The sequence below is a fragment of the Camelus dromedarius genome, chromosome 5, assembly GCF_036321535.1.
Source record: "Camelus dromedarius isolate mCamDro1 chromosome 5, mCamDro1.pat, whole genome shotgun sequence".
NCBI lineage: Eukaryota > Metazoa > Chordata > Mammalia > Artiodactyla > Camelidae > Camelus > Camelus dromedarius.
Genome location: NC_087440.1, coordinates 30,447,239 through 30,471,634, shown reverse-complemented (window position 1 = coordinate 30,471,634; position 24,396 = coordinate 30,447,239). Strand labels below are relative to the sequence as shown.

The following is a 24,396-nucleotide window of genomic DNA, read 5'->3' as shown; positions in this document are numbered from 1 at the left end:
ATGCATGTATGTCTGCTTCTGGCTAATCCCCACACCTCCAACACTAGCCTCCCAATTCCCCTTTCTCACACCCTGACTGGCTGTTTCCATCCCCTTCAGCTCCTATCTGCACTGTGAATGGGCTACCATCTCCCAGCTAGAGAAGGATAAGAGAATCCATCAAAAACTGAAGCGCTTCAAAACCAAAATGGCTCAGATGAGACACTTCTTCCATGAGGTAATTAGGAATAGGTGTTGCCTAGCATTTACTTCATAGACACATACATTACTCAGGTTATTGGCCTTGACTTGTTCTTCAAAAGACTTATAGTTGCTTTATACCCATATATATATATATATATATATATATATATATATGGGTATAAAGTTTTCATTTTGATTGTTGGACTTTCCTTGCCCCATGCTTTGTTTTACCAGGTTTAAATATGTTTTTTTTTTTATAAGTTATTGGGTATTTTGGAACTGACTGGCTTGATAATCATGAAGGATTTTCAAAACAGATGATAAACTGACCTCTGGTCCACTTGAGGCATTCTTCTCCCTCTAGTGTCAGTCCTTAGTGGTTGATGGCATCACTAGACATAAGCAATCATATCATTAAGAGAGAACATTTATTTTCTCAAATTTCTAATCCAATATAACTAGAAATAGTGATAAAGGAACTTTAATTTCTAATGTCCAAATAGTGGATCATCTGTCAGGGTCTCCTGAGCATATTTTAAGTCTCCATTTTGCTTTGAAAGATTTGTATACATATCCACTTGCCAAAATGGGTTTTTTCACCTTTATTCGATATAAGTGCCTTGAGAAGAATTCTTTTCCAAAGCTTTTTAAGAGCTAAAGGGAAAATTCTAGTAAAAAAGATTGAAAGAAAGAATAATGTATAGCTTCAGCAAGAAACCAGTTATGACCAAATACATCTGGTAAAGCCAACTTTATATAGCAGGTTTGCTAAGTTAATTTTCCACATCACTTGCAGAGGGCAAGTAGGACCATGTAGGTTTTATAATTTCTTTTTATATGAAAATAATGCTAATTGGGTTGTGGGATTTTTTCATGAGCTTTTAAAGTTTAATTTGTGAAACGTACAATGAAACTATAATCCCCTTCCAGCTGTTATTAGATACGTAACTTGTGACCATTGAGCCAGGCTCTACTAACTCATATGCCAATCAGATTTGCCTTTGTAGGCAGGCCATTTAACCAAATCAGTCATTCATTTGTTCATTATTTATTATGTGGTAGTCAGTGTGGTAAACACACTGGATGTGGTCTGTGTTCTCATCTAGTTCACTGTCTAATGGGGAGAGAGATTTAAAAATAATTCAAATTGTGGTAAGTGCCAGGAAAGAAAGAGCGCAAGAAGACATAAGAAAAAAATACCTACTTTGGTTAATTAGGGAAGTCTTCTCTAAGAATTGAATTATGAATAGGAGTTAGCAAGGCTATGAACACATGTAAATAGTTTCCCTGGCATGGGAAATAGCATATGTGAAGGCCTGAGACAGGATGAGGAACTGAAAGGACTGTGCGATGGTGAGTGAATGGCCCAAAATGAGGTTGGAAATTTAGGCAAGCAGGTACTTACAGACCTTTTAGTTCTGTTTCTCTTCTAAGTGCAAAAGGGGAAATCCTTGGATTATTTAAAACAGGTCAAAGGCATAATCCAGTTTTTACTTTTAAAAGATCGTGCTGACTTTGAAGAATGGATTAGAGAAGAGTAAGCATGAAAGGGTGAGCAGTAAGGAGGCAGTTGAAGTTTTCTGCATGAGAAATGATCATGGCTTACAGTAGAATGGTTTCAGTGGTTAGAGAGAACTGATAGGTTTGAATTTATTTTAAAGTAGAATTGACACGGTGGTGTGATGGCTTATATAGACAGGTTTGAGCAAATGGCTTCAAGTGGGGTCACTTATTGAAGTATGGAAGATTTTACAAGCAACTGATTTGGAGAAAATCAAGATTTTAGTTTAGACCATGTAAACTTAAAATTCTCTGACATGTGTCTAGTAAGGAGATAGATATACAAACCTGGATTTTTTTAGGCTGCAATTAAAATTTGGAATGTATCAGCATATAAATAATTATTGAAGCCTTAATAGTGCAGCGTCACCTGAGAGAAAGTTCTGTACTTTCTAATAGTTCTGTAGTTTCTTATAAAAAGTTCTTTCTATAAGAGTATGGATGTAAGCCCAGACCAAGCCTTAAGCAATTCTCTCAAATTTAGAGGACCAGGTGAAAGAGAAGGGACTATATGCCAGAGTGGTAGGAGAAAGATTAGGGGAAAGCTATGTCACAATAACCAGGGGGAAAATGTCTGAAGTTTTCTTTGAAGTCTTTCTTTGAAGCCTTGGGTTATTTATCTTGGGATACTACCCAAAGTTGGATACCATGACTTAGGAAAAAAAGATCCAGTGAGACTAAGAGTTGACCAAAACAAAAAACAACCAAAATAAAAGCTACCAAAGAAAATACGGTGTCTCAGAAAAGTCAAGAGAAGAGAGTGCTTTGGGGAGAGGTTGGTGAATTGTTGAGTACTTTGTAGAGGTAAATTAAGGTGAGTACAGAAATGTTTCCATTATATTTGGCAACTTGGAGATGGTTAATGACCTTGAGAAGAGCAGTTCTGTTGTGTGATGGAAGTCGAAGAGTGGAATATGTGGACAGCTGAGTGAAGGAGGTGATAAAATGGAGGTGCTGTGTCTTTTTCAACTCTTGGGAAAATTTGGCTATAAAGCAGAAGAGAAAAATAGTTGCAGAGGGATGTAGAATTAAGGAAGGTCTTTTTAAGGTGTGAAATAGTATAGCATGTTTGTATGTTATGAGAATGCTCCAGCAGAGGGGATTCCTAAGAAGGCAAGAAGAGATGGAATCCAGGACATAAAGAGAGAGAATGGCCTCTGTTAGGGAGAAGAGGCACTTTATCTGGTAACAGGCAAGAAGATTGGTGCAGGCCCAGGTAAGTGTAGGACTTGATACTGTGAAAATGAGTAACTCTCTTATTTCCTCTTAATAAATTTTGAAGTAGGGTTATCAGCTAAAGGTGGGATGGAGAAGTGGGTTTCCTGGACAGTGGTCTTTTGGTCTTACTGTTTGGTTTCATAATTCTTCTAGGATGAAGAGCCTTTCAATCCAGACTATGTAGAGGTGGATAGGATATTGGATGAGTCTCACAGTATCGACAAGGACAATGGAGAGGTGAGTTGGGGCATGGAGGAACATGCAAGGCCACTTAAAGATTTTTGCTAGTCTGCTTGCCCATCCTTTAGTTTTTCAGATATGGCTGAAAAATCACTTGGATTAAAAAAGCTACTTTTGAATTTTTCTGAGGGATCCTTAGAACGATATTGGGAAGATAAGGGAGTAGAGAGAGAGAGGCGAAAGGAAAGGTTCCTGTAAAGTCAAACATCTGGGAGCTATATATTACAAGCACTCATTCATCTTAGTCTCATTTTCTCTCAGATGTTATGTAGGAGACCCTTGACATTCAGCTGGGGGTGAGAGGTGGAGATGGGGAAAGGGATACTTTACAAATCTCCAGATTTATGAATATAGAAATACTTGCATAGACTCATAGCTCTTTCCATGTTGTTGTTCAGAATTGTTTTTTACCTGGACTTAATACCATTAGTTAAATGCATTTTCATTTGTCACTAAAACAGATATACTGCATTTGAATCTGTACTTTTAAACAAATTGTGGAGTCCTACTCCCAGAGATTTAGATTCAGTAGGTCTGGGGTGGGACCCAGGAATCTGTATTTTTAAGTTGGTTTTCCAAGGGGTTCTCATGTATAGCTTGATTCGGGAATTGTGGCACTAAAGCTTTCTTAGATTGAGGAGCAGATTTTACACTGGCTAAAACACTTGGTGATATGTTTTCATTCATTTTTTTTTCACTTTCCAAAGAAGAGGCATATAGATCTAAGCCAGTGAATTCAACATTCTCTCTTGTATTCAAACTTACTTAGACCATGAACCACCATTTTGCTAGAACTCTTCTCACTTCAAGTCGTGGTTGTTGGTTTAACTTTGCAGGGTCACATTTCACCAAGTGTTTATCACTTCAGTTAACTGCTTGCAGAGTGACTAGTAGGGAATAGCAGAGCCTTGTTAAGATGTCAATGCTGGGGAGTGGGCTGGACTCACTCACAGGCTAAGTGACTTGCTCCCACATATCATCCTTACAGGACCTAAAAGTCAAAGTCTTCCCTCTGTAAAATTTTAAGTTTATTTTACAAGCCTTCAGAGTTACTCAGAACCTTAGGTGTCAAGGCCCATTGCAATTCAGTGTCTTTAGATCCTAACAGGCATGCTTCAGATAACATATTTTCTATTTTGGGGGTTAGGGGTGGGAGTTACTGCTTGTTCATTTGTGGGAGGTGTATGTGGAATGGGCCAGTTATTAGACAGGACAGGTTAGCTACTGTTGAATTACTCTCAGCACTTTCAGGGTTTCAGCCTTCCCAGCCTTGAAAATCTTAATCCTCTCCACAGTACTTAACACCTTGACTTTCCAAAAGTAACTGGCCTCTGATTAGACCCCTCTGTAATGTATTGCAACTGGCATGACAGATGGAAATGCATCCTGGTAGTAATTTATGCTCTCAATATTGGATAAAAGCATTCTGTGTACCCATTTTTCCTCTCTCAAAAGGAGTTTAATTTGTCATCCTTTTTACATTACCTAATACTGGAAATAAATATTATAATAAATATTAAAGTTCTTGGAAAAGCAATTATGCTGGAAATGTGTGAACTGGATAAATGCCTTTATGTATAAAGTAACTTGAATACAAAAAAAAAAAAAGTGAAAGAGAAACTAGATTAATTCTAAGGATTCCTTGATGTAATTCTGTTGAGACACTTGCATCTTCATACGTCTTGCTGGCTATTTTAAGGGGTATTTTATGAATTGGTAATTAGAGATTTCTTTTGACTGCATGAGGCCCAGTCTAATTCTTTTTGCCCCATATAAGCCCAAAATGGAAGTGCAGTCAGTGCAATGATCATCTTGAGTAGTGAGAATAGGGGAATATTGGTCACTGCCCCTTGCCTTGTACTGGAATGCCTACAGAGGGCATCGCACTGTAGTTGCAGCTCCAGCATTTCCCTTTCCTCTTAGTTCCTTTCACTCTTAGTTCTCTTCCGTGATACCTCTTAGAGTTCTCTCCTAGCTTCCTAGGGGTCGCAAGGAAATCTTTTTACCACCATATGAGTGCTCTTTGAAATAGCATCTTCACTCAAGCTCCAGGAGCGCAAAAGCCCAGTGATTTCAGCCCTGCTCTGCTCCTATGGGTTCAGCCTGTTCCTCATGTCTGAGTAGCCTGGCTTCCACTGTATCATACTTGATGCCAGGAGACTAGTATGGAACACGGTCACCATATCTTTTAATCCCAACCTAACTCAACATAATAGAGGATTTCTTTTTTTTTCCTTCATCTGCTTAGTTGATGAGTCTAATGTTTCAGTGCCTTAGTGTTCTAGGTACTGCTAGGTAGAAATTTCACTTTTAGATTCTGATAAATTGCCTTCAAACATGATCAAAGCCACAAATAATACAGTGTCTCAGCAGGTGAGCCTGTGGTTGGTGTTTTCAGCACCTTTTTGGTTTGACACTTTGTGATCTGATTCTTTAGTCAAATTCTTATCTTTTAATCACAGCAGAGAACGCAGAATCTGTTAAGGCTTTGGCTTCTTCTCTTCTAGCCTGTAATTTATTACCTGGTGAAATGGTGCTCTCTGCCCTATGAGGATAGTACCTGGGAGCTGAAAGAGGATGTTGATGAGGGCAAGATCCGAGAATTTAAACGGATCCAGTCAAGGCACCCAGAACTCAAAAGGGTGGTAAGTATATTTGCATTTAGCGTATGATGCCTAGATAGACAGTTATTTAATTTTTCTTCTATAGAAGTTTGTGTTGTTGTTTTAGCTTTTTATTATGGAAATTTTCTAATATATGTAAAGGTTGAAGAAATAGTATAAGGTACTCATTACCTAACTTTAACAATGAACACATAGCCAATCTTGTTTTGTGTATTTCTCTACCCGCTTATCTCCATTTCGGATTATTTTAAAGTAAATCTCAGATCCCTTTATTTCGTCTGTAAAATTTCAGTGTTTATGTGTAAAAGATAAATAATACCATTATTTTGCTTTAAAAATTTAACCGTCCCTAAATAATAATCAAATAACCAATCACTATGTATTTTCCCGTAATTATCTTATAACTTCTGTTAAATTGTTTGAATTGAATTCTAAATAAGGTCCATATATTGCTATTAGTTAAAATATCTCAAGTCTTTAATTATAGTTTCCCCTTGATCTCCTCTTCCTCCTTTGCACTTTTCCCTTAAAGAAACCAGGTGATTTGTTCTCTAGGGTTTTCCATAGTCTGAAGTTGGCCAGTTACATTCCCCTTGTTACCTTTTCTGTTCGTTGTATTTCACATAAATAGTTAGATGTAGAGCAGTGCTGTCCATTAGAACTTTTCAGAGCTGTGCTGTCCAGTACAGTAGCCACTAGCCACATTTCAAATGCTCAGTAGTCACATGTGGCTCATGACAGATATAAAACACTTTCTGTCACTGTAGATATTAGATATCTTTGTAGTCATTAGATATCACTGTTCGAGAGGCTTGATCAGGTGGAGGAGAGAGACCAGTAAGTCTGCTTTATAGATGGTTCTAGTAGGTTGTCTCGTGCTATTATCAGCCATTTTTTGCTCGTTGCAGAAATCTATTCTTTAAGAATTTTAAAATGGTGATTCTGTCATTTCTTCATTTACTATCCAGAATCTTCTATAAAAAGAAATATGTTTTACCTACTCTTTGATTACCCAGAGGTACAAATGGTATAGGAATGGAGGATAAATACTTCATTTATTTATTTTCTCCTTTATATCCCAGTTTCAAAATAATGAAATACTTCCTTAGCATTCTCCAAAAGTGACCAATGGAATTTTCCTTTCTTTTTTCCTCTTTTTTCTTTTTTAAAGTGTCATTATAAACTCCTGAATTTGAATATATTTAACATGTGTTAATCCAAGCAATGTTTTTGAATTGACTTCAACTACTAGCACTACCTAGTAAGTTTGCCTAGTTTCGTTAGTGTCTCCACCTCATTTATGCAAGTTTCGTATTTTTTAGAATCGTCCTCAGGCAAGTGCCTGGAAGAAGTTGGAGTTGTCACATGAGTATAAAAACAGAAATCAGTTACGTGAATATCAGTTGGAAGGGGTCAATTGGCTGCTCTTTAATTGGTATAACAGGTAAATAAAGGGGGACCATAAGATATATAGACTTAGTCTGGGATTATTTTTATTTATTTTCTGTTGAAACAGTTTTTTTTAATGTACTTTTTAAAAAATGGTATCTTTTGACATGCTTTTCTTTTTCCATGATGAATCTGCAGGCAGAACTGCATCCTGGCTGATGAGATGGGATTGGGCAAAACTATTCAGTCCATTGCCTTCTTGCAGGAGGTATATAATGTGGGCATCCATGGTCCCTTCCTGGTCATTGCCCCACTGTCCACAATTACTAACTGGGAGCGAGAGTTCAACACGTGGACAGAGATGAACACCATTGTGTACCATGGCAGTTTGGCCAGCCGGCAGATGATTCAGCAATATGAAATGTATTGCAAAGACTCACGGGTGAGTTACACATCATGGGAATGTTACAGTTTAGAGAGCAAATACCTGGTGTTTTAAAGGCTTTTATGTGAATAAAAGACTTCTATTGATAGTCTTTATAATTAAAGGCATTTTTGTCTAGACTGTGCAGGGCATTTTTTTGGCTTTGCTATTTTCATCCAGTGGACATTCTGATTCAGTGGGAGCTCTGACTTTATTTATGAATGTGTACATTTTAAATAGAATTTTATCAGCATTGGAAAAGTTTTCATTAAGAAAGTATATTCTAGAATGAAATTTATGTAGCTACTTTAATTCCTTGATCCATATGGTGGTGAACTAAAGCCATGTCCTTTTTTTAAAGTCTACTAAAATTTTCATCAAGATCAGTTCTTTTTTCTGTGTAAGTTTGAAAATATAAATTTGAATCATCCATCCTTAATATTGAGTTAGAAGAGTTTTTCTCCCATTAGTTTTCTGTGGTTTTTATTTCTACCAAACCAAATTTATTCAAGTCGTATTTTGTTGCTTTTAATTTTGTTAAGATAATTCAATTACTTTGTCCAGTTTTAGATAATAACCAATTTTACCACATACTACATGAGCTATGTTCACTTTTAGTTTTGTCTTGTATGTTTCAGCAGTGCTCAACGTTTGTGGATTTTAGTGATGTAGGACTGAAATACAAGAGGTGGGCACGCAGCAGAGTCAGAAATGTCCAGCTTCATTCAGTGAGGCCTGTCATTTTCCCAAGAAGCTGAGTATGTTGAGGAGGCAGTGTATCTTAAATTCAGTGATTTGGCACTGTTTATTAGGAAGATAAGCAGAGGCAGAAGTGGGTGGTGGTGCAGTTTGTATTTCCTATTAAGTCTGCCTGAATGTGAAAAAGAGAATGTGTAGTTCAGAAGAGCTTGTCGTTTAGGTCCACTTCAGGCCTTTTTTGACTGCATTGCCTTCCTGCTTAGGGGCGCCTCATCCCAGGTGCATACAAGTTTGATGCCCTGATCACCACATTTGAGATGATTTTGTCAGACTGTCCTGAGCTTCGTGAGATTGAATGGCGTTGTGTCATTATTGATGAGGCCCATCGACTAAAGAACCGTAATTGTAAGCTGCTTGATAGTCTCAAGCACATGGATCTGGTGAGTCCCTCTCACTGACATGTGGGCAGAAACACCTGGAATTAAAATACCCTAATTCCCTCTGGAATTAATATAACCTTAATTTAGCAGAGAGGAAGAGAATCAGAATCTTGGTATTGGGGGTTGGGTATGGCCTATGGGAATGGTAACCTCAAAGTCAGATAAAATTCACATAAATTTTAGGGTTGGAAGGTGTTTATAGGTTAGTGGTTCTCTAGGTGGAGACGTGGGATATTTTATTACTTATTGCTGCATAACAAAATATCCAAAAATTAGTGCTTTAAAACAACTTATGTTTTTCATGATTCTCTAGTTCAGCAACTTGGGCTGGGCTCAGTGAGGCTATTCTTTTGGTGGTTTTACCTGGAGTCAGTAATGCAGCTGCAGCTGATGATTGGTGCTGATTGTTGGCTGAGTCATCTTCCACATGGCCTGTCACCCTCAATAGGCCAGACTTTGCCTCTTTACATTGCAGGGTCAGGGCAGTGTTCTAAGAGGGCAAAGGCGGAAGCCTTGTGCAAGGCCTTTGAGTTACAGGCTCTGAAACTCACATGATGTCACTTTTGCTACATTTTCTTGTCAGAGCAGGTTACAGTGCAAGCCCATATTCAAACCTTGATGGGAGCAACTGCCAAAAATGAATGGCCATATTTAATCTAGCATGGGTACATTTCCTAGAGGGGGACGTATTAGGGTATCTGTGGGAAGTTGAGTGTGGAGAGGCATATGTAACTGGAAAAAAAAAATTCCAAACGTTTCTTTATTGGCTTATAATCACAATATTAAAGATAATTCAATATGTTAAATAACATCAAGAGTTTTCTTGTGTGTTTTGTGTTCATCAAAAGAGGGAACAAATAAAACAAAAGTTAAGATAGTACTTGGTCCATTCCCATAATTTTATAGTTAAAGAAATGAAAGCAAAGTTAGAAAACCCCAGAAGTCCTTTGTAGTTTTGAGTTTCATGATTCTTCTGTTTTCTCCATTTATAGGAGCACAAAGTGCTACTCACAGGAACACCATTGCAAAATACTGTGGAAGAACTGTTCAGCTTGCTTCATTTCTTGGAACCTTCACAGTTTCCCTCAGAATCAGAGTTCCTCAAGGACTTTGGGGATCTCAAGACAGAGGAACAGGTAAGAAGTCTCTGTGATGTGATACTAACCCAGGACAAAAAAGGTCAAGTTTGTACTTGGCAGATGTCTACTGTCATAGACATCAAGGGCCATTCTGAACTCCTTGCATGAACCTTGTACCTACATCATTTGTGACATTGTCTAAAGTCTACATTTCTCAGATACTGGAAAACTCCCATTGTATTTCTTCATGTTTCCACGTAATGTGAGCATGTTTGTCCTCATATTGTTGATTTCTTTTCTCTCTGTATTGGTCACAGGTTCAAAAGCTACAGGCCATTCTCAAGCCAATGATGCTGAGAAGACTCAAAGAGGATGTCGAAAAAAACCTGGCACCCAAACAGGAAACTATTATTGAAGTAGAGCTTACCAACATTCAGAAGAAATACTACCGTGCTATTTTGGAGAAGAATTTCTCCTTTCTTTCCAAAGGGGCAGGTCACACTAACATGCCTAATCTACTCAATACAATGATGGAGTTGCGCAAATGCTGCAATCACCCATATCTCATCAATGGTGAGGAAATTCCTGGAAAATACCTGCATTTCTGTGTTACCTTATTTGCTTTCTAAGTGGTATTTCTCAGGATCAATAGATCTGTTGACTGATCATCCTCATTTGGAAATGGAGGAGGTTTCTCCTTTTAAAACAATTCTCATGTCGAATATGTTTCTCTAGTTCTTTTTACCCCCTTGATCCTGCATAATCTCCAAAATTAAAAAAGATTTGCTGTTTAGAATTTCATGAGTAAGAACTAAAGTCATTCTGTTTTCCATTCTCACTGCTGCTCTATTTTGCTGTTTCTGTTTTGGATGCCAGTAGGGTGGTAATAAATAGTAGTTTGTATATGCTAGTCTAGTCCTTGTCCTAACATTTACATATATTTTATCAAATTACAATCTTAAGCCTGACTTAGTGAAATATTTTGAATTGACAAAATTGAGGATGATTTAGGATTTGGGGGGGTGTTGAAATTCTGTGTGTGAGAAATGTTGATATCAAGTCAGATTACTTTTTTTCCTTTGCTTCCTTGTCTCAGTTATATGAACTGCAACTTTGGTTATGTTTCTCTGGAATTCACTGTTAAGTTTGATTTTTCTTTCGGCAGGTGCAGAAGAAAAAATCCTAACAGAATTCCGAGAAGCTTGCCATATTATACCTCATGACTTCCACTTGCAGGCCATGGTTCGTTCAGCTGGCAAATTGGTTCTTATTGACAAGTTACTTCCAAAACTTAAAGCTGGTGGCCATAAGGTTCTCATCTTCTCCCAGATGGTACGCTGCCTAGATATCCTAGAGGATTATCTAATCCAGAGAAGGTGAGAAAAGAGTCATTCTTCGCCTTTTGTGTACTCATAAAGTTGCAAAGAGTAGGAGGGCTGGATTTAATTAAAGTTGATCAGGACTGGGATAAGAGAAGTATTTAAGACTCTCACTCTCAACTTTCTGATAAACTTTTTGGTGAGCTAGAAATATAGCGATACTGATACTGATCTCAAACTGCTTTTTTGTTCTCTTTTTCTGCTTAGCTGATTAAACTTTTTTTCTGGGATTTCCATACAGGTACTTATATGAGCGTATCGATGGGCGAGTTAGAGGCAACCTACGGCAGGCTGCTATTGACCGCTTCAGCAAGCCTGACTCAGACCGATTTGTCTTTTTGCTCTGCACCCGGGCTGGTGGGCTTGGTATTAATCTCACAGCTGCTGATACCTGCATCATCTTTGATTCAGACTGGAATCCACAAAATGACCTGCAGGTAAAGGAAATCATTGTCTTAGGGCCTAATTACCTAACCTGGGAGGTTTTGCAACAGGATCAGAATCTCTTAGAAAGAGTTTTCCTTTAGAGAATATGAAATTGTTTGGTTAATTACGTGTGGCAGTCTGGATCAGAGGTCACCAAACCTTTTCTGTAAAGGACCAGATAGTAAATGTTTAGGCTTTGCAGACCAGACCGTCTCTGTTGTAACTACTCACCTCTGCTCTTGTACTGCAAAAGCAGCCATAGACAATATATAAATGAATGGGTAAAACGGTGTTCCAGCTTTATTTATAGAAACAGGTGACTGTGCAGACAATAGTTTGCCAACCTAGGTCTACATGATGGGGCATTAATTTCATCTTGAAACTGACTTGATTTTGAGTTGGTCTCATGGCTGCTTTAAAGATGTGAATCGGTACTTTGAATCCTTCCCCTCCCCACTCCCTCTAATTTTGTTATCTTTGCCCTTCCTTCCACTTTTTTTTAAAACTAGGCCCAAGCACGGTGTCATCGAATTGGGCAGAGCAAAGCTGTGAAGGTGTACCGTCTCATCACTCGTAATTCTTATGAGAGAGAGATGTTTGATAAGGCTAGCCTCAAGTTGGGATTGGATAAGGCTGTGCTTCAGTCCATGAGTGGTCGGGATGGCAACATTACTGGAGTGAGTCTTCTTAATCTATAGTTTGTAGCAGGTCACAGTGATAGAGGGAGCTGTTTTTGAATAGGAACCTGACCTCTTGTTGAGGTTCTCAATTATTATTTCTTAAAATATAATAAAATGTCATGACATGGTTAGATAATATTCTCTTGTAGTCTTTTCATCTTTCTGTTGGATTTTGTAGATTCAGCAGTTCTCCAAGAAGGAGATTGAAGATCTCTTACGAAAAGGAGCGTATGCAGCCATAATGGAGGAAGATGATGAGGGCTCCAAGTTTTGCGAAGAGGACATTGACCAGATCTTGTTAAGACGAACCACTACTATCACCATTGAATCTGAAGGAAAAGGTTCCACCTTTGCCAAGGTATGTTCTGTTGGTGCTAGAGGCTAAAGAAGCAGAGGGAGGGAGAGAGAGACAGGAATTTCTAGAATTTAAATATATTTTTTAAATGCAGTTTTTAGATGTACTGTTTTTCCATTACTCAAAAAGAGTTATTGTTAACTTTACTGTTTTTTTGTTCCACACAAGGCAAGCTTTGTTGCTTCTGAAAATAGGACAGATATTTCTCTGGATGACCCCAACTTTTGGCAGAAGTGGGCCAAAAAGGCTGACCTGGACATGGATCTACTCAATAGCAAGGTGAGCTTTCCTTTTCCTGTAGGGAGAAGGTACTGCAGAAAACACGTTACTTTCAGGACTCTTTATAGCTGCTCTTGATTCTTCAGTACTGACCTTGGTTTGTGATAGTATATTATACACAAAGGCTATTGTAAAAATTTTCTACATAGGAGGCCCCAGAAAACTACTTAGATAACTCCTACTTAATTTTGCTTCATGAGTCTCTGTAGATTATTTTGCATGTCCAAAAAAAAAATCTCTTTGAGTATCTACATGTTACATCCAAGGCTGTTTCAATCTATGGTTGTCTTTCATTCCTTTCCCATGATCATATTGTGAAAGAGTTACTTCTGCTTCTGTTTCCTGCGTAGAATAACTTGGTGATTGACACACCTAGAGTACGAAAACAGACCCGCCACTTCAGCACTCTGAAAGATGATGACCTAGTGGAATTCTCTGATTTGGAAAGTGAAGATGATGAGCGGCCACGTTCTCGCCGACATGACCGTCATCATACCTATGGGCGCACTGACTGCTTCCGGGTGGAAAAGCACCTCTTGGTATATGGGTAAGAGCCCACCTTGCCATCAGAGGTAGTGCACCTCCATCCTGATTGACACCCTGTTTGATTTTCACATTGGAAGCTATGATCAAAGAGGGGATAATGGGAAATACTTTATTTTGTTACCATATTTTCCCAAGATCTTTTTGTCTCCCACCTTTTGGGAATTTTGATTCAGAGGGACTGGGGAATATCACTGAACTAGAGTCTTCAGGAAATTATATATAATGATATAATTTCTTTTTCTGTTTTTTCTAGTTGGGGACGGTGGCGAGATATTCTGTCTCACGGGCGCTTCAAGCGACGTATGACTGAAAGAGATGTGGAAACGATTTGCCGGGCCATCCTTGTGTACTGTCTTCTACACTACCGTGGGGACGAAAATATCAAAGGCTTCATTTGGGACTTGATTAGCCCTGCTGAAAATGGCAAGACAAAAGAATTGCAGAATCATTCAGGTAATTATCAACTCTTTGCTTTTCATCTTTCTGTAGGTTACCTAATCCTTTTCAGGTCTAAGGGTTTTTCTCAATCCAAGTCTTCGACGTCTCCACTTTCCCAGGTCTGTCTATCCCTGTGCCCCGTGGACGTAAGGGGAAAAAAGTAAAGTCACAAAGCACTTTTGATATCCATAAGGCAGATTGGATCCGGAAATATAACCCTGATACTCTGTTCCAAGATGAGAGTTATAAGAAGCACTTGAAACATCAGTGTAACAAGTAAGGACAGAATTTAGCAAGCTAAAGCATTTTCCACCTCGAGCTTTCTACACTATTATTGAGCCAGTTCTTCCTCTCTCCCTTCTAGGGTGCTGTTGCGAGTACGAATGCTATACTATCTGAGACAGGAGGTTATTGGAGACCAGGCAGAGAAGGTGTTAGGGGGTGCCATTGCCAGGTAAAGTTATGCTGTATTTTTCTTTATGCCCTGTCTTATTCCAGAAAAGATTGGTTTACTTATTTCATTCTAAGCTATGTTTGGGATACCTGACAATGAAAATCTGTATATCAGATCTTCAGTCCTGTATGGTTGACCTTTTGTGTCTGTGGGTTTTGCATCCTTATTATCCACGGTTGGTTGAATCCATGGATGTGAAACCCATGGATATGGAGGCCAACTGTATTCATTGTACTGCACCATTTTATATAAGGGATTTGAACATCCATGGATTTATTTTAATTTCCTGAGTTGCTCTGCTGACTCTGCCCTCTTCTAACCTTTAGTGAAATTGACATATGGTTCCCAGTAGTGGATCAGCTGGAGGTTCCAACAACATGGTGGGACAGTGAGGCTGATAAGTCCCTGCTCATTGGAGTCTTTAAACATGGTAGGTACCTTCTCTTAGTCTATTCCTTCCTTATTGTAGATTTATGTCCACAGATGGAATATTTAGCAAAATGCTCACGACCAGTAACTGAATTCTCTGACGTTCAAAAAGCTTATGTGTAAATGGGAAACTAGTTGTTAAATATCCAGAGCAAAGCCATTAGCTCCTATGAATAGATGTTCCAGAAAGACCAGATGGATAGTTAAACCCCAAGGTAGGGAGTCTCCCATCTGTTCTCTAATCACTTACCAATCTGCATGTTGTGGTAGCTAAAGGTCCGCAGATCAGGGGAGGTGTGTATGCCCACTCTTGTTAATAATAATCATGTTTAATTGTGTTGTGTAAGTTTCCCGTGACTTGCTGGAAGTGTTCTACTTGTATAACATCCCATTTGTCAAAGTATTCAGCAGTCACTCTGATATAGGGGTGAACAACTGTGTTTGAGTGAAACAAAGCTAGAGTATAAAAAGGGAGGAGACTCCCTTTTCGGTCTTGCCTAATAACAAATTACAGGCAATTGAAGCAGTAAGTGCTAACTTCCAACCTAGTGACTTAGTGAGGCATAGCGTTTCTTTTTTAATATACTTTTATGTTTACTTCTACAAAATAAAAATAATGGTACTTAATCCATGTTTTTGCAAGTTTATTGGATAAGAAAAGCTGGGCATTTGTAGTCTTAGATTTACTTGTGAGACATGGGGGTTTTAGAAGTGTCCAAACACCCTGAAGTGTGTTCCTTTGTCATTCATCAGGCATTCAGGGTGCCTGTTTATTTGCAGGTGCAGGTTTCTTATCCTTCATTTGAAAATGTGTGACCTGGGGCACCTCTCATCTGTGTGCTCGCTGTTGTCTATGGCAGTGTACCCCTAATAAACTCCTTTACCATTCTCCTCCTTAGAAAAAAAAGAAAGAAAAGAAAATGTGACTTAACCCTAAATTATTTGACTTTTCAAATTTCCTCATCTATGTAATAAGAATGTAGAAAGATTATCAGTTAAGTGGTTATGTAAACCTATCACTGTTTTCTATAAACACTGATTAAATTACTATTTTCGATAACTGCTGATAAAACTGTTTATGACTCTAAATTGCTGTAGAAATCTTAAATATAGTAACATAACCTAACAGCTGTCCAAGTTAATATTTTCATTGTACTTTGCATTGTGAGCAAAGTAGCCCACATTGTTATTCCAGCAGCATACAAAGTAAACATAAAGGCAAAAATGAATCTCTGATTTTCTTCAGATTATGGCTTTTTCTCCTAGGCTATGAAAAATATAATACTATGAGGGCGGACCCAGCCTTATGCTTCCTGGAAAAGGCTGGTAGACCAGATGATAAAGCCATTGCTGCAGAACATCGAGTGTTGGATAATTTTTCCGACATAGTGGAAGGGTAAGCAATTAGTGTTTCACTCTCTCAAAGCCCTGTGTCCACCGTGTGAAGGTTGTCTGTTGCTTGTGCTAAGAGACAACATAATCCTAGCCTTGACTGAACCCACTGGGATTCTTAATGGTGGTTATAGTCTTGAATGATAAACTTTTAACAAAGAGCAGGACCAGCAGAAGGGACAGCATAAACTGGCCATACATACATACGTACACATTTTAACCATACATTGCCCTACAGTGCAACTAAGGGTGAAAAGTAATGTTATTTCCAGATGGCTTATTTGATGTTCTGTTCGATTCTCTTTGCAATGCTTTACTGTGCAGCCATAGTAGCTAAGAGGATCACTGGTTCTCTTGAAAGATAATAGCCATGCAGCAGTCCCACGCCACTTATGTGATAGCCTCAGGAAATTTTAGCCCTAGTTTATCATTTCCCAGTGGTAGCTGACACATGAAGACACTTACTCTGCCTGGATACATGCCTCAATGATGAGTTGCCATGCTAATACTGAGCCACCAGGTTAGGGCAGTGTTGCCCTGGTTTGGGTGCCAGTGAGTTTAACAAAACTTCTCATGTGGAGACCTGAGAGGCATGTAAAAGGGTTGGCTTAGTTCACGAATATTATCCCACTGCTTTGTGATTGGGAGATTTCTCTTTGATGATCACAACCTCAGTTTGCCTATTTTATGATCCTCAAAGGAAATTGGATTGTTTATTCATTGCAAATCATTTATAGTATCACCGTTCTGCTCAATAAAGCAAAGTAGTGAAAAATAAACGAGCAAGCATAGACCATTCAAGTAAAATGATAAAAGTAAATACTAGTTGGGAGGGAGGGAGAAAATGTGTTAAACAATAGAAAGAGTTTTTAAGAGAGAGGAAATGTGCTGATCAAAGTGTTTCATTTGAAATTCAAGCAATTTAGAACCGCAATTTGTCATTTTCTTCCAGTTCCTTGTTCTGTTGGATACTGTACCTAAATTACTCAAAGCTTAGCACCTGGCCTACTATTCCCTTGAGCATGAAAGAAAAGACTATTCCATGCTGGATTCTGTGTTTGGCCAGGTCTTCATCCTAGGTTCCTCTTAGTGAAAGAGAATATATTGTTAACATTGTCTCATGCCTCTGGATGATTTTAGGGTTGACTTTGATAAGGATTGTGAAGATCCTGAGTATAAACCACTCCAGTGTCCCCCAAAGGACCAAGATGATGAGGTGAGGAATTTTCATTTGAGTCTAGCTTTTCTCTGTTACTAATTAGTGCTCTCCCATTCCCTGAGTCATGAAGTATACTGATTATAATACAAACTGGAAAGTGCCATTTGAGAATATAAAGTACTAATGGAAAAGATTGTAATGCCAGCTGGGGGAGGTCAGGGGTGGCTCTGTGGAGGAGGTAAGGCCCAAGCTAGACAATGAAGTATATTATTTGACTTTTAAATTCTTGAGTCCCATTGTCTTCAAGCCATTGATAAGAACTGACTTTTCAGATTTTATTGTCTTATTCTTTTAGTTGGTTGCTTCGAATTTTCTGTGAGGGTTCCCTTCATTAGAAAATTTTCTTGATCCCTTGGTGCCATAGAAGGACACACAAGAAAGTGATTTCAGAGTGCCAACTTTCCCCCTTTCCCTCCCCCCTACATCCTGTGGGGCGGATCTCCTTCTCTAGGGTGATCCCTTGATGATGATGGATGAGGAGATCTCAGTGATAGACGGAGATGAAGGTAAACTTCTACGTCAACTAGTACAGTTTTGTATGGGGCGGTGGGGTTGGGGAATTAACTGAATTCTATCCTTTTCAGGGATTTCTGAGAGCTTTGCCTTGGGGTGGGTTAAAATACCAGTATTATTAGTTCTACCATCTTTCCTGTACTTCCTATTTATTGTCTTTTGGTTCTCACAGCCCAGGTGACGCAACAGCCAGGCCATCTATTCTGGCCTCCAGGCTCTGCTTTAACAGCTAGGCTTCGACGCCTAGTAACAGCCTATCAGCGCAGCTACAAGAGAGAACAGATGAAGATAGAGGCTGCAGAACGCGGGGATCGGCGAAGGCGGCGTTGTGAGGCAGCCTTCAAGCTAAAAGAAATTGCACGGCGGGAGAAACAGCAACGGTAAAATATGGCTAGGAATTTGGACTGAGCTGTAAGCTTGTCTTCAACTATGGGCCCTATGTTGAAAAGCACCTTAGGAAGGATTATTTGGAATTCCCTGCAGAGGGACCATCTTTTTTGCATTTGTTACACCTCTACGGCGTAAAACCACACTTAATCATAACTCCTGGGTAGGTCTCCTGTGTAGCCATTCTCACTGAGTTGTTTGCGTGCATCATTTTCCCCCTTCGCTTACTAATTCTTAAATCTTACACGTTATCAAGTACCTCTTACCACGTGTTCTGTTGTCTTCTGGGCTTTTTTTTTTTTTGGCCCCTACTTTCATTTTTTGTGTACTCAGATATTCTAAGCCACACTAAGAAGTAACTGGTTTCTCTGTGTTCTCATCAGTGTTGCCTGACTCCTCTTCCTTTTGTAGATGGACAAGGCGTGAACAGACTGATTTCTATCGAGTAGTGTCAACCTTTGGTGTAGAGTATGACCCTGACACCATGCAGTTCCATTGGGATCGCTTCCGCACTTTTGCCCGACTGGACAAAAAAACAGATGAAAGCCTTACCAAGTATTTCCATGGCTTTGTGGCCATGTGCCGCCAAGTGTGCCGCCTTCCCCCAGCAGCTGGAGATGGTGAGCAAGACTGGAGAGTCTTGGGTGAGTGGGGATTGTGACAGAACCAACTCCTGGTTCATTTCTCTTTCCACTCCTATCTCTTGCAGAACCCCCAGACCCTAATCTGTTCATTGAGCCTATCACTGAGGAAAGGGCCTCACGGACTCTTTACCGTATTGAATTGCTTCGGCGCTTACGGGAACAAGTTTTGTGCCACCCTCTTTTGGAAGATCGGCTGGCATTATGTCAGCCTCCAGGTCCTGAACTGCCCAAATGGTGGGAGCCTGTTCGGCATGATGGGGAACTTCTACGAGGGGCAGCCCGCCATGGGGTGAGCCAAACAGACTGCAACATCATGCAGGACCCAGACTTCTCTTTTCTGGCTGCCCGTATGAACTATATGCAGAACCATCAGGCAGGAGCACCAGCTCCATCCCTGTCACGCTGCTCTACTCCACTGCTACACCAGCAGTATACCTCGCGCACTGCCTCACCACTGCCCCTGCGCCCAGATGCTCCTGTTGAAAAGCCACCTGAGGAGACAGCTGCCCAGGTGCCCAGTCTGGAGAGTCTAACTTTAAAGCTAGAGCATGAGGTGGTGGCCAGGAGCCGACCAACCCCACAAGACTATGAGATGCGAGTAGCCCCCTCTGATACTACCCCTCTGGTTTCCCGGAGTGTTCCACCAGTCAAACTGGAGGATGAGGATGATTCAGACTCTGAGCTGGACTTGAGCAAGCTGTCACCATCATCCTCTTCTTCCTCATCCTCATCCAGCTCCAGCTCCAGCACTGATGAGAGTGAGGACGAGAAGGAAGAGAAGCTAAGTGAGTGCATGTGACAGGCTGTTGGCCCTCTTCCCCATTCTTCCCTCTGCTCTTTCCCTTCTTTTCTAAATGCATCCTTGGAGATTCAGATTTTGATTTGATAGAATATCAAAAGAGATCTGTTATTCTTAGGGCCTTCATTTAAAGCCTATATAACACCATTTCTGTATAACTTTATTCTTTCATCTTTGCTCACATGTTCTGTATGATCTCTAGCGGCTGACCGGTCCCGCTCAAAGCTCTATGATGAAGAGAGTCTTCTGTCCCTCACTATGTCCCAAGATGGATTCCCAAATGAAGATGGAGAACAAATGACCCCTGAGCTTCTGCTGCTACAAGAAAGACAGAGAGCTTCTGAGTGGCCCAAGGTAACAGCCTCATTCCTGGATAGGTAGACTCTGAAAATACAGTGTGACATATACAGAGAACAAGGAATAGATGGTTCTGGATTTCTTTGATTGTGTTTAGTGCTACATGATTTTTCATGAAACTTCCCAGTTGGCTTCAGGATTTGAAACAATTACCTCCCTCCTTTCTGCCTAATGATTTTTGCTCGTCCTGATAATGATGGCCCTATTATTTGTCACAGGATCACGTACCTAGTACTCAGGCGCTAAAACCAGTATTGATTTCTTTTTCCCCACTCAGGATCGTGTCCTGATAAACCGTATTGACCTCGTCTGCCAGGCTGTACTCTCAGGGAAGTGGCCTTCTAGCCGCCGGAGCCAGGAAATGGTGACAGGAGGAATTTTGGCGCCAGGCAACCACTTGTTCGACAGTCCCTCATTGACTCCAGGAGAATATGGGGACTCTCCAGTCCCCACACCACGAAGTAGCAGTGCAGCTTCCTTGGCAGAGGAGGAGGTGTCTGCAGTCACCACAGCAGCAGCTCAGTTCACCAAACTGCGCCGAGGCATGGATGAGAAGGAGTTCACGGTTCAGATCAAAGATGTAAGCTGAGCATTTAGGCACTGGGAAGTGAGGAAGAATGCTGTAATTCTTGCTAACTAGTGTTAGGAACACAACACTAAGTTTGTTTGGTCAGCTAACTTTAAAAATGAGAGGAGAAAAAAAATTAGAGCTCACAAAGATCCATTTAGGAAAAGTCATTGTAGTAAATAAAGGAAAGGATCTTGACTTATATCTCCTGAGGACTAGATTAAAAGACACCACATTTTTAAAAGAACTTTAATTGACAAAAGGCTTTGAGTGGCTTGTTTCTAGATCCCAAAAACAGAGTTTTTAAAAATTGAAATCAAACTGTGGAAAAGCTATTAAAATGACACCCAAGTATTATAGGCCTTATTAAGTTTAAAATAAAAAGGAGTCATTCCAACTGAAATTAAATCAGTGTTAATTTATAGAGGGAAAACTTTATTTTTCCTGATGCTCTTCCCTGTTGAACCCTATTAGCTGGTCAGTAAGTACTCAATAAGAAAATTTTTTGAAATTAGTATGTGACAGGATTATCAGGATTTTGCCCCTGTGATGAGTTGCCATGCTAATTCTGAGACACCAGCTAGGGGATTTTTCCCGGCATTGGGTGTTGTTGAGAGAAGTTCTACTTCTCTTAAATCTACCTGAGGGGCACTAGGTCAAGAAAGGAAGTCTTTCTAAGGAAAAAATGTGTAAGATTTGTTGTATTTCTAATTTCAACCCATTAGTCAGATGGCCTTCCCTCTCACCATCATTGAACCAGAGGATGACCCTTACTCCAAGTCCCCCAAAGCATAATTTTTATTTAAAAATGTGCCTTATAATGTCTTGGGTGGGTGGGTTGTCTTCCTAGGAGGAAGGATTGAAGTTAACATTCCAGAAGCACAAGTTGATGGCTAATGGAGTAATGGGAGATGGACATCCTCTTTTTCATAAGAAGAAAGGGAACAGAAAGAAGCTAGTCGAGGTAAGTGGTAGAGAAAGTCTTTAATGTGGTGATTAGATAAAATATTTTTATTCCCAGTAATTGATGAAGGCAGTTGGGATTGAGGGAGTAGAAGATACTATTTTATGGCTGCCATTGGCTCTGCTCCCCTTCCCTCCCTGCCCAAAAGAAGAGTATGTGCTCATGGGGGTGGATTCTGGGTTTGCAGCTGGAGGTGGAGTGCATGGAAGAGCCTAATCACCTTGACGTGGACCTGGAGACCCGGATCCCTGTCATCAATAAGGTGGATGGTACTTTGCTGGTGGGTGAGGATGCCCCTCGCCGGGCTGAACTGGAGATGTGGTTACAGGGTCATCCAGAGTTCGCTGTTGATCCCCGATTTCTAGCGGTGAGTGGCAGTTCCATCCAGCAAGATTTAAAGTCATTCCCTTGGTATTTAAGCTGTGTGAGAGGAAGAAAGCATGCCTATTATGTCCCTGTTTCTGCATTGGCAAAATAGAATAATTATACCCAGTCTCCCTACTTCACAGAGTTATTGTGAGGAGGAAAGTAATGTTAAAGTACTTGTTAAACTAAATGCTAGGCAAATCATTACCATTAAATTATATAATCACCTTATTTTTTTTGGAGCGGTCTGGTTAATGTCAGTTTTCCACTAGGACTAATCCTTTATCCACACAATAAGCATTTATTGTCAAACTCTAGACACTACTACCTTAATAATTACTCCAGAGAAGATTTTTGATTCCTTTAGGATAACTGCAGCTTTTCTATTGCAGTATATGGAGGATCGCAGAAAACAGAAATGGCAGAGATGTAAAAAAAATAATAAGGCAGAATTGAACTGTTTGGGAATGGAACCAGTACAGACAGCTAACTCTAGGAATGGAAAAAAGGTGAGTGAGACTGAAACATTACCACTCTGTTCCCACACTAGGTATGACTGGAGAAATTAATGTTACTTATTTTTTTCCCAATGTATGTTTGAGAAAATTTATCATTAGTTCATGAATAAGGAAACCAAAGTATTTTTAGTGTATTTTTACAGTCCTGTGGCATCGCCATCTCCCGAAGAGCATAAAATTCTAAAAACTAGCTTTAGCACTTTAAGCATACTGAAATATAAGAATTAGTAAGACATGTTAGAACATTCAAGGCCTTATCTTGCTCTTCTACTAACTAAGGGATTTTTGGCAAATCCTTTAACTTTTTCAATTTGCATGTCCTGAAAAGTAAGGGTTTTGGAGCAGATAATCTCTTAAAAGTTTTATGATTCTATATATTTTAGAAGTGATTTGGGGCCTACTTAGGAAAATAGTCATGGGGTTTCCCAAAATAGAAGTTGAGAATCACTAATAATATATAATGGAAAAGGACAGAAAATCATGTTTTATAGTTTATATTAACAATTTGGGTCATTAGGCTATTCCATTATTTTCAAATGTACTTATGTTTTTATCATGGTTATAGACCATTTGGTAGATTAAGAACCTGTACTCCTTTCCACCAAAAGATAATTGCAGAAGTTCCTCTTGACTGTGTTTGCCTTACTTTGGGCAATAGTTACATTTTCTAAACATACAGAAGTCATGGTTTGGTTTGGTGAGCACTCATTTAAAATGGATTAGCATTTGTATACTCACCTTATCTAATCATTCTTCATTTGATCTTTTATATACTTCTTTATATGTATGTGATATATATGTACACATGCACACGTGTGCACACACACACCCCATTTTATCTTCTAACAAAATTAATTTCCAAATGAAAAAATCTTTTGCATTTAACAAATACATTATTTTGCACATATTTATTTATAAATGTATACTTATTTATGAGGTGAATTATGAGGCTTGTTTATTTTTATATTGGTAAAATTATTGATATATAATTATTGATACCATAGAAGAATGTTTTAATTTTCCCTCTCAGCCTCCATGGGATCAAGGGTGTATGTAGTAAGCAGACTGGTTTATAGGGGAGGCTGATGGCTAGAAGGCTGATACCTTCTCCGTCTTGAATTTAGCATTATAGAGAAGCCTGTAAAAAGGCTTTTCCTCCAGGATTACCTATTTTTACCTCAAGTACTTTTGTACTTCTTTGTAGTCAGTTGATAACGCTAATAAAAGATGATAGGAAATCACAGAAAATTATAATATGATTAGTACAGAATTCTTAATGTAGAATTGATGGAGTATCTGGCACTACATGATTACTGGACTCTGCAGTAGTTTGGTGCTATTATAGTTCTATTTTTTAAGCCTGTACAGATAGAATAGTGAGGTTTTTTTCAGTCAGAAAGGTCAGGCTTAGATTGGGCGAGTCCAGAGACACAGGTACTAATTGTATGAGTTTAATGCCAGTTTACCCAGTATTGTATTTAGGTCTAGCAAAGTCAGAAGTTCCAGCTTTAGTGAACTTAATAAAAAAATGTATAGGGAGAACATCTAGAAGAAGCAATTTAAAATTCAACAGACATGTAAGTTTTTTTTATCAGTGTGGAAAAAAACTTAGTAAATTTGGTAAGGAGAGCTACCCATAACGTTTTTGGTGTTCCAGACATCTAGAATCTTAATCTGGTCTATCTGAGTTTACCCCATTGTGATGCAATGAAGGATAGTACTGTAAACGTCAACATAGTTGTGCTGCACTTCACATGGTAAGATCATGTGAACAACCTGCCATCAGTAAAGCATACTGTGCAAATACCGATTCATTCACTGTCTTAC

The 24,396-nt window shown here is 39.3% G+C and overlaps 1 protein-coding gene and 2 non-coding genes across 9 annotated transcripts in view; all 3 read left to right on the top strand.

The window, feature by feature from the left end:
• The window catches only part of CHD8 (chromodomain helicase DNA binding protein 8), a 54,334-nt gene that overhangs the window by 28,633 nt on the left and 1,305 nt on the right, over positions 1-24,396 (top strand). For 5 of the 7 annotated variants that reach the window (XM_010990175.3, XM_010990182.3, XM_064485794.1 and 2 more), the window contains 29 exons: positions 100-217; positions 3,115-3,198; positions 5,709-5,846; positions 7,148-7,269; positions 7,413-7,656; positions 8,601-8,777; positions 9,770-9,913; positions 10,174-10,429; positions 11,022-11,232; positions 11,477-11,672; positions 12,171-12,338; positions 12,520-12,699; positions 12,865-12,975; positions 13,326-13,522; positions 13,775-13,974; positions 14,055-14,235; positions 14,324-14,413; positions 14,740-14,843; positions 16,109-16,238; positions 17,375-17,450; positions 17,905-17,959; positions 18,139-18,346; positions 18,765-18,973; positions 19,063-19,782; positions 19,999-20,150; positions 20,431-20,733; positions 21,572-21,685; positions 21,873-22,052; positions 22,444-22,560. In XM_010990175.3, the coding sequence (XP_010988477.2) occupies positions 100-217; positions 3,115-3,198; positions 5,709-5,846; positions 7,148-7,269; positions 7,413-7,656; positions 8,601-8,777; positions 9,770-9,913; positions 10,174-10,429; positions 11,022-11,232; positions 11,477-11,672; positions 12,171-12,338; positions 12,520-12,699; positions 12,865-12,975; positions 13,326-13,522; positions 13,775-13,974; positions 14,055-14,235; positions 14,324-14,413; positions 14,740-14,843; positions 16,109-16,238; positions 17,375-17,450; positions 17,905-17,959; positions 18,139-18,346; positions 18,765-18,973; positions 19,063-19,782; positions 19,999-20,150; positions 20,431-20,733; positions 21,572-21,685; positions 21,873-22,052; positions 22,444-22,560 (5,185 nt within the window). The remainder of the gene's footprint in view (positions 1-99; positions 218-3,114; positions 3,199-5,708; positions 5,847-7,147; positions 7,270-7,412; positions 7,657-8,600; positions 8,778-9,769; positions 9,914-10,173; positions 10,430-11,021; positions 11,233-11,476; positions 11,673-12,170; positions 12,339-12,519; positions 12,700-12,864; positions 12,976-13,325; positions 13,523-13,774; positions 13,975-14,054; positions 14,236-14,323; positions 14,414-14,739; positions 14,844-16,108; positions 16,239-17,374; positions 17,451-17,904; positions 17,960-18,138; positions 18,347-18,764; positions 18,974-19,062; positions 19,783-19,998; positions 20,151-20,430; positions 20,734-21,571; positions 21,686-21,872; positions 22,053-22,443; positions 22,561-24,396) is intronic. The other 2 variants (XM_064485795.1, XM_064485796.1) reach the window with 2 other exon arrangements.
• LOC116153740 (small nucleolar RNA U6-53/MBII-28) lies at positions 16,716-16,826 on the top strand. The gene has a single exon (XR_004137622.1). It is a non-coding gene; the product is annotated as a small nucleolar RNA U6-53/MBII-28 (small nucleolar RNA).
• LOC116153741 (small nucleolar RNA U6-53/MBII-28) lies at positions 21,263-21,371 on the top strand. The gene has a single exon (XR_004137623.1). It is a non-coding gene; the product is annotated as a small nucleolar RNA U6-53/MBII-28 (small nucleolar RNA).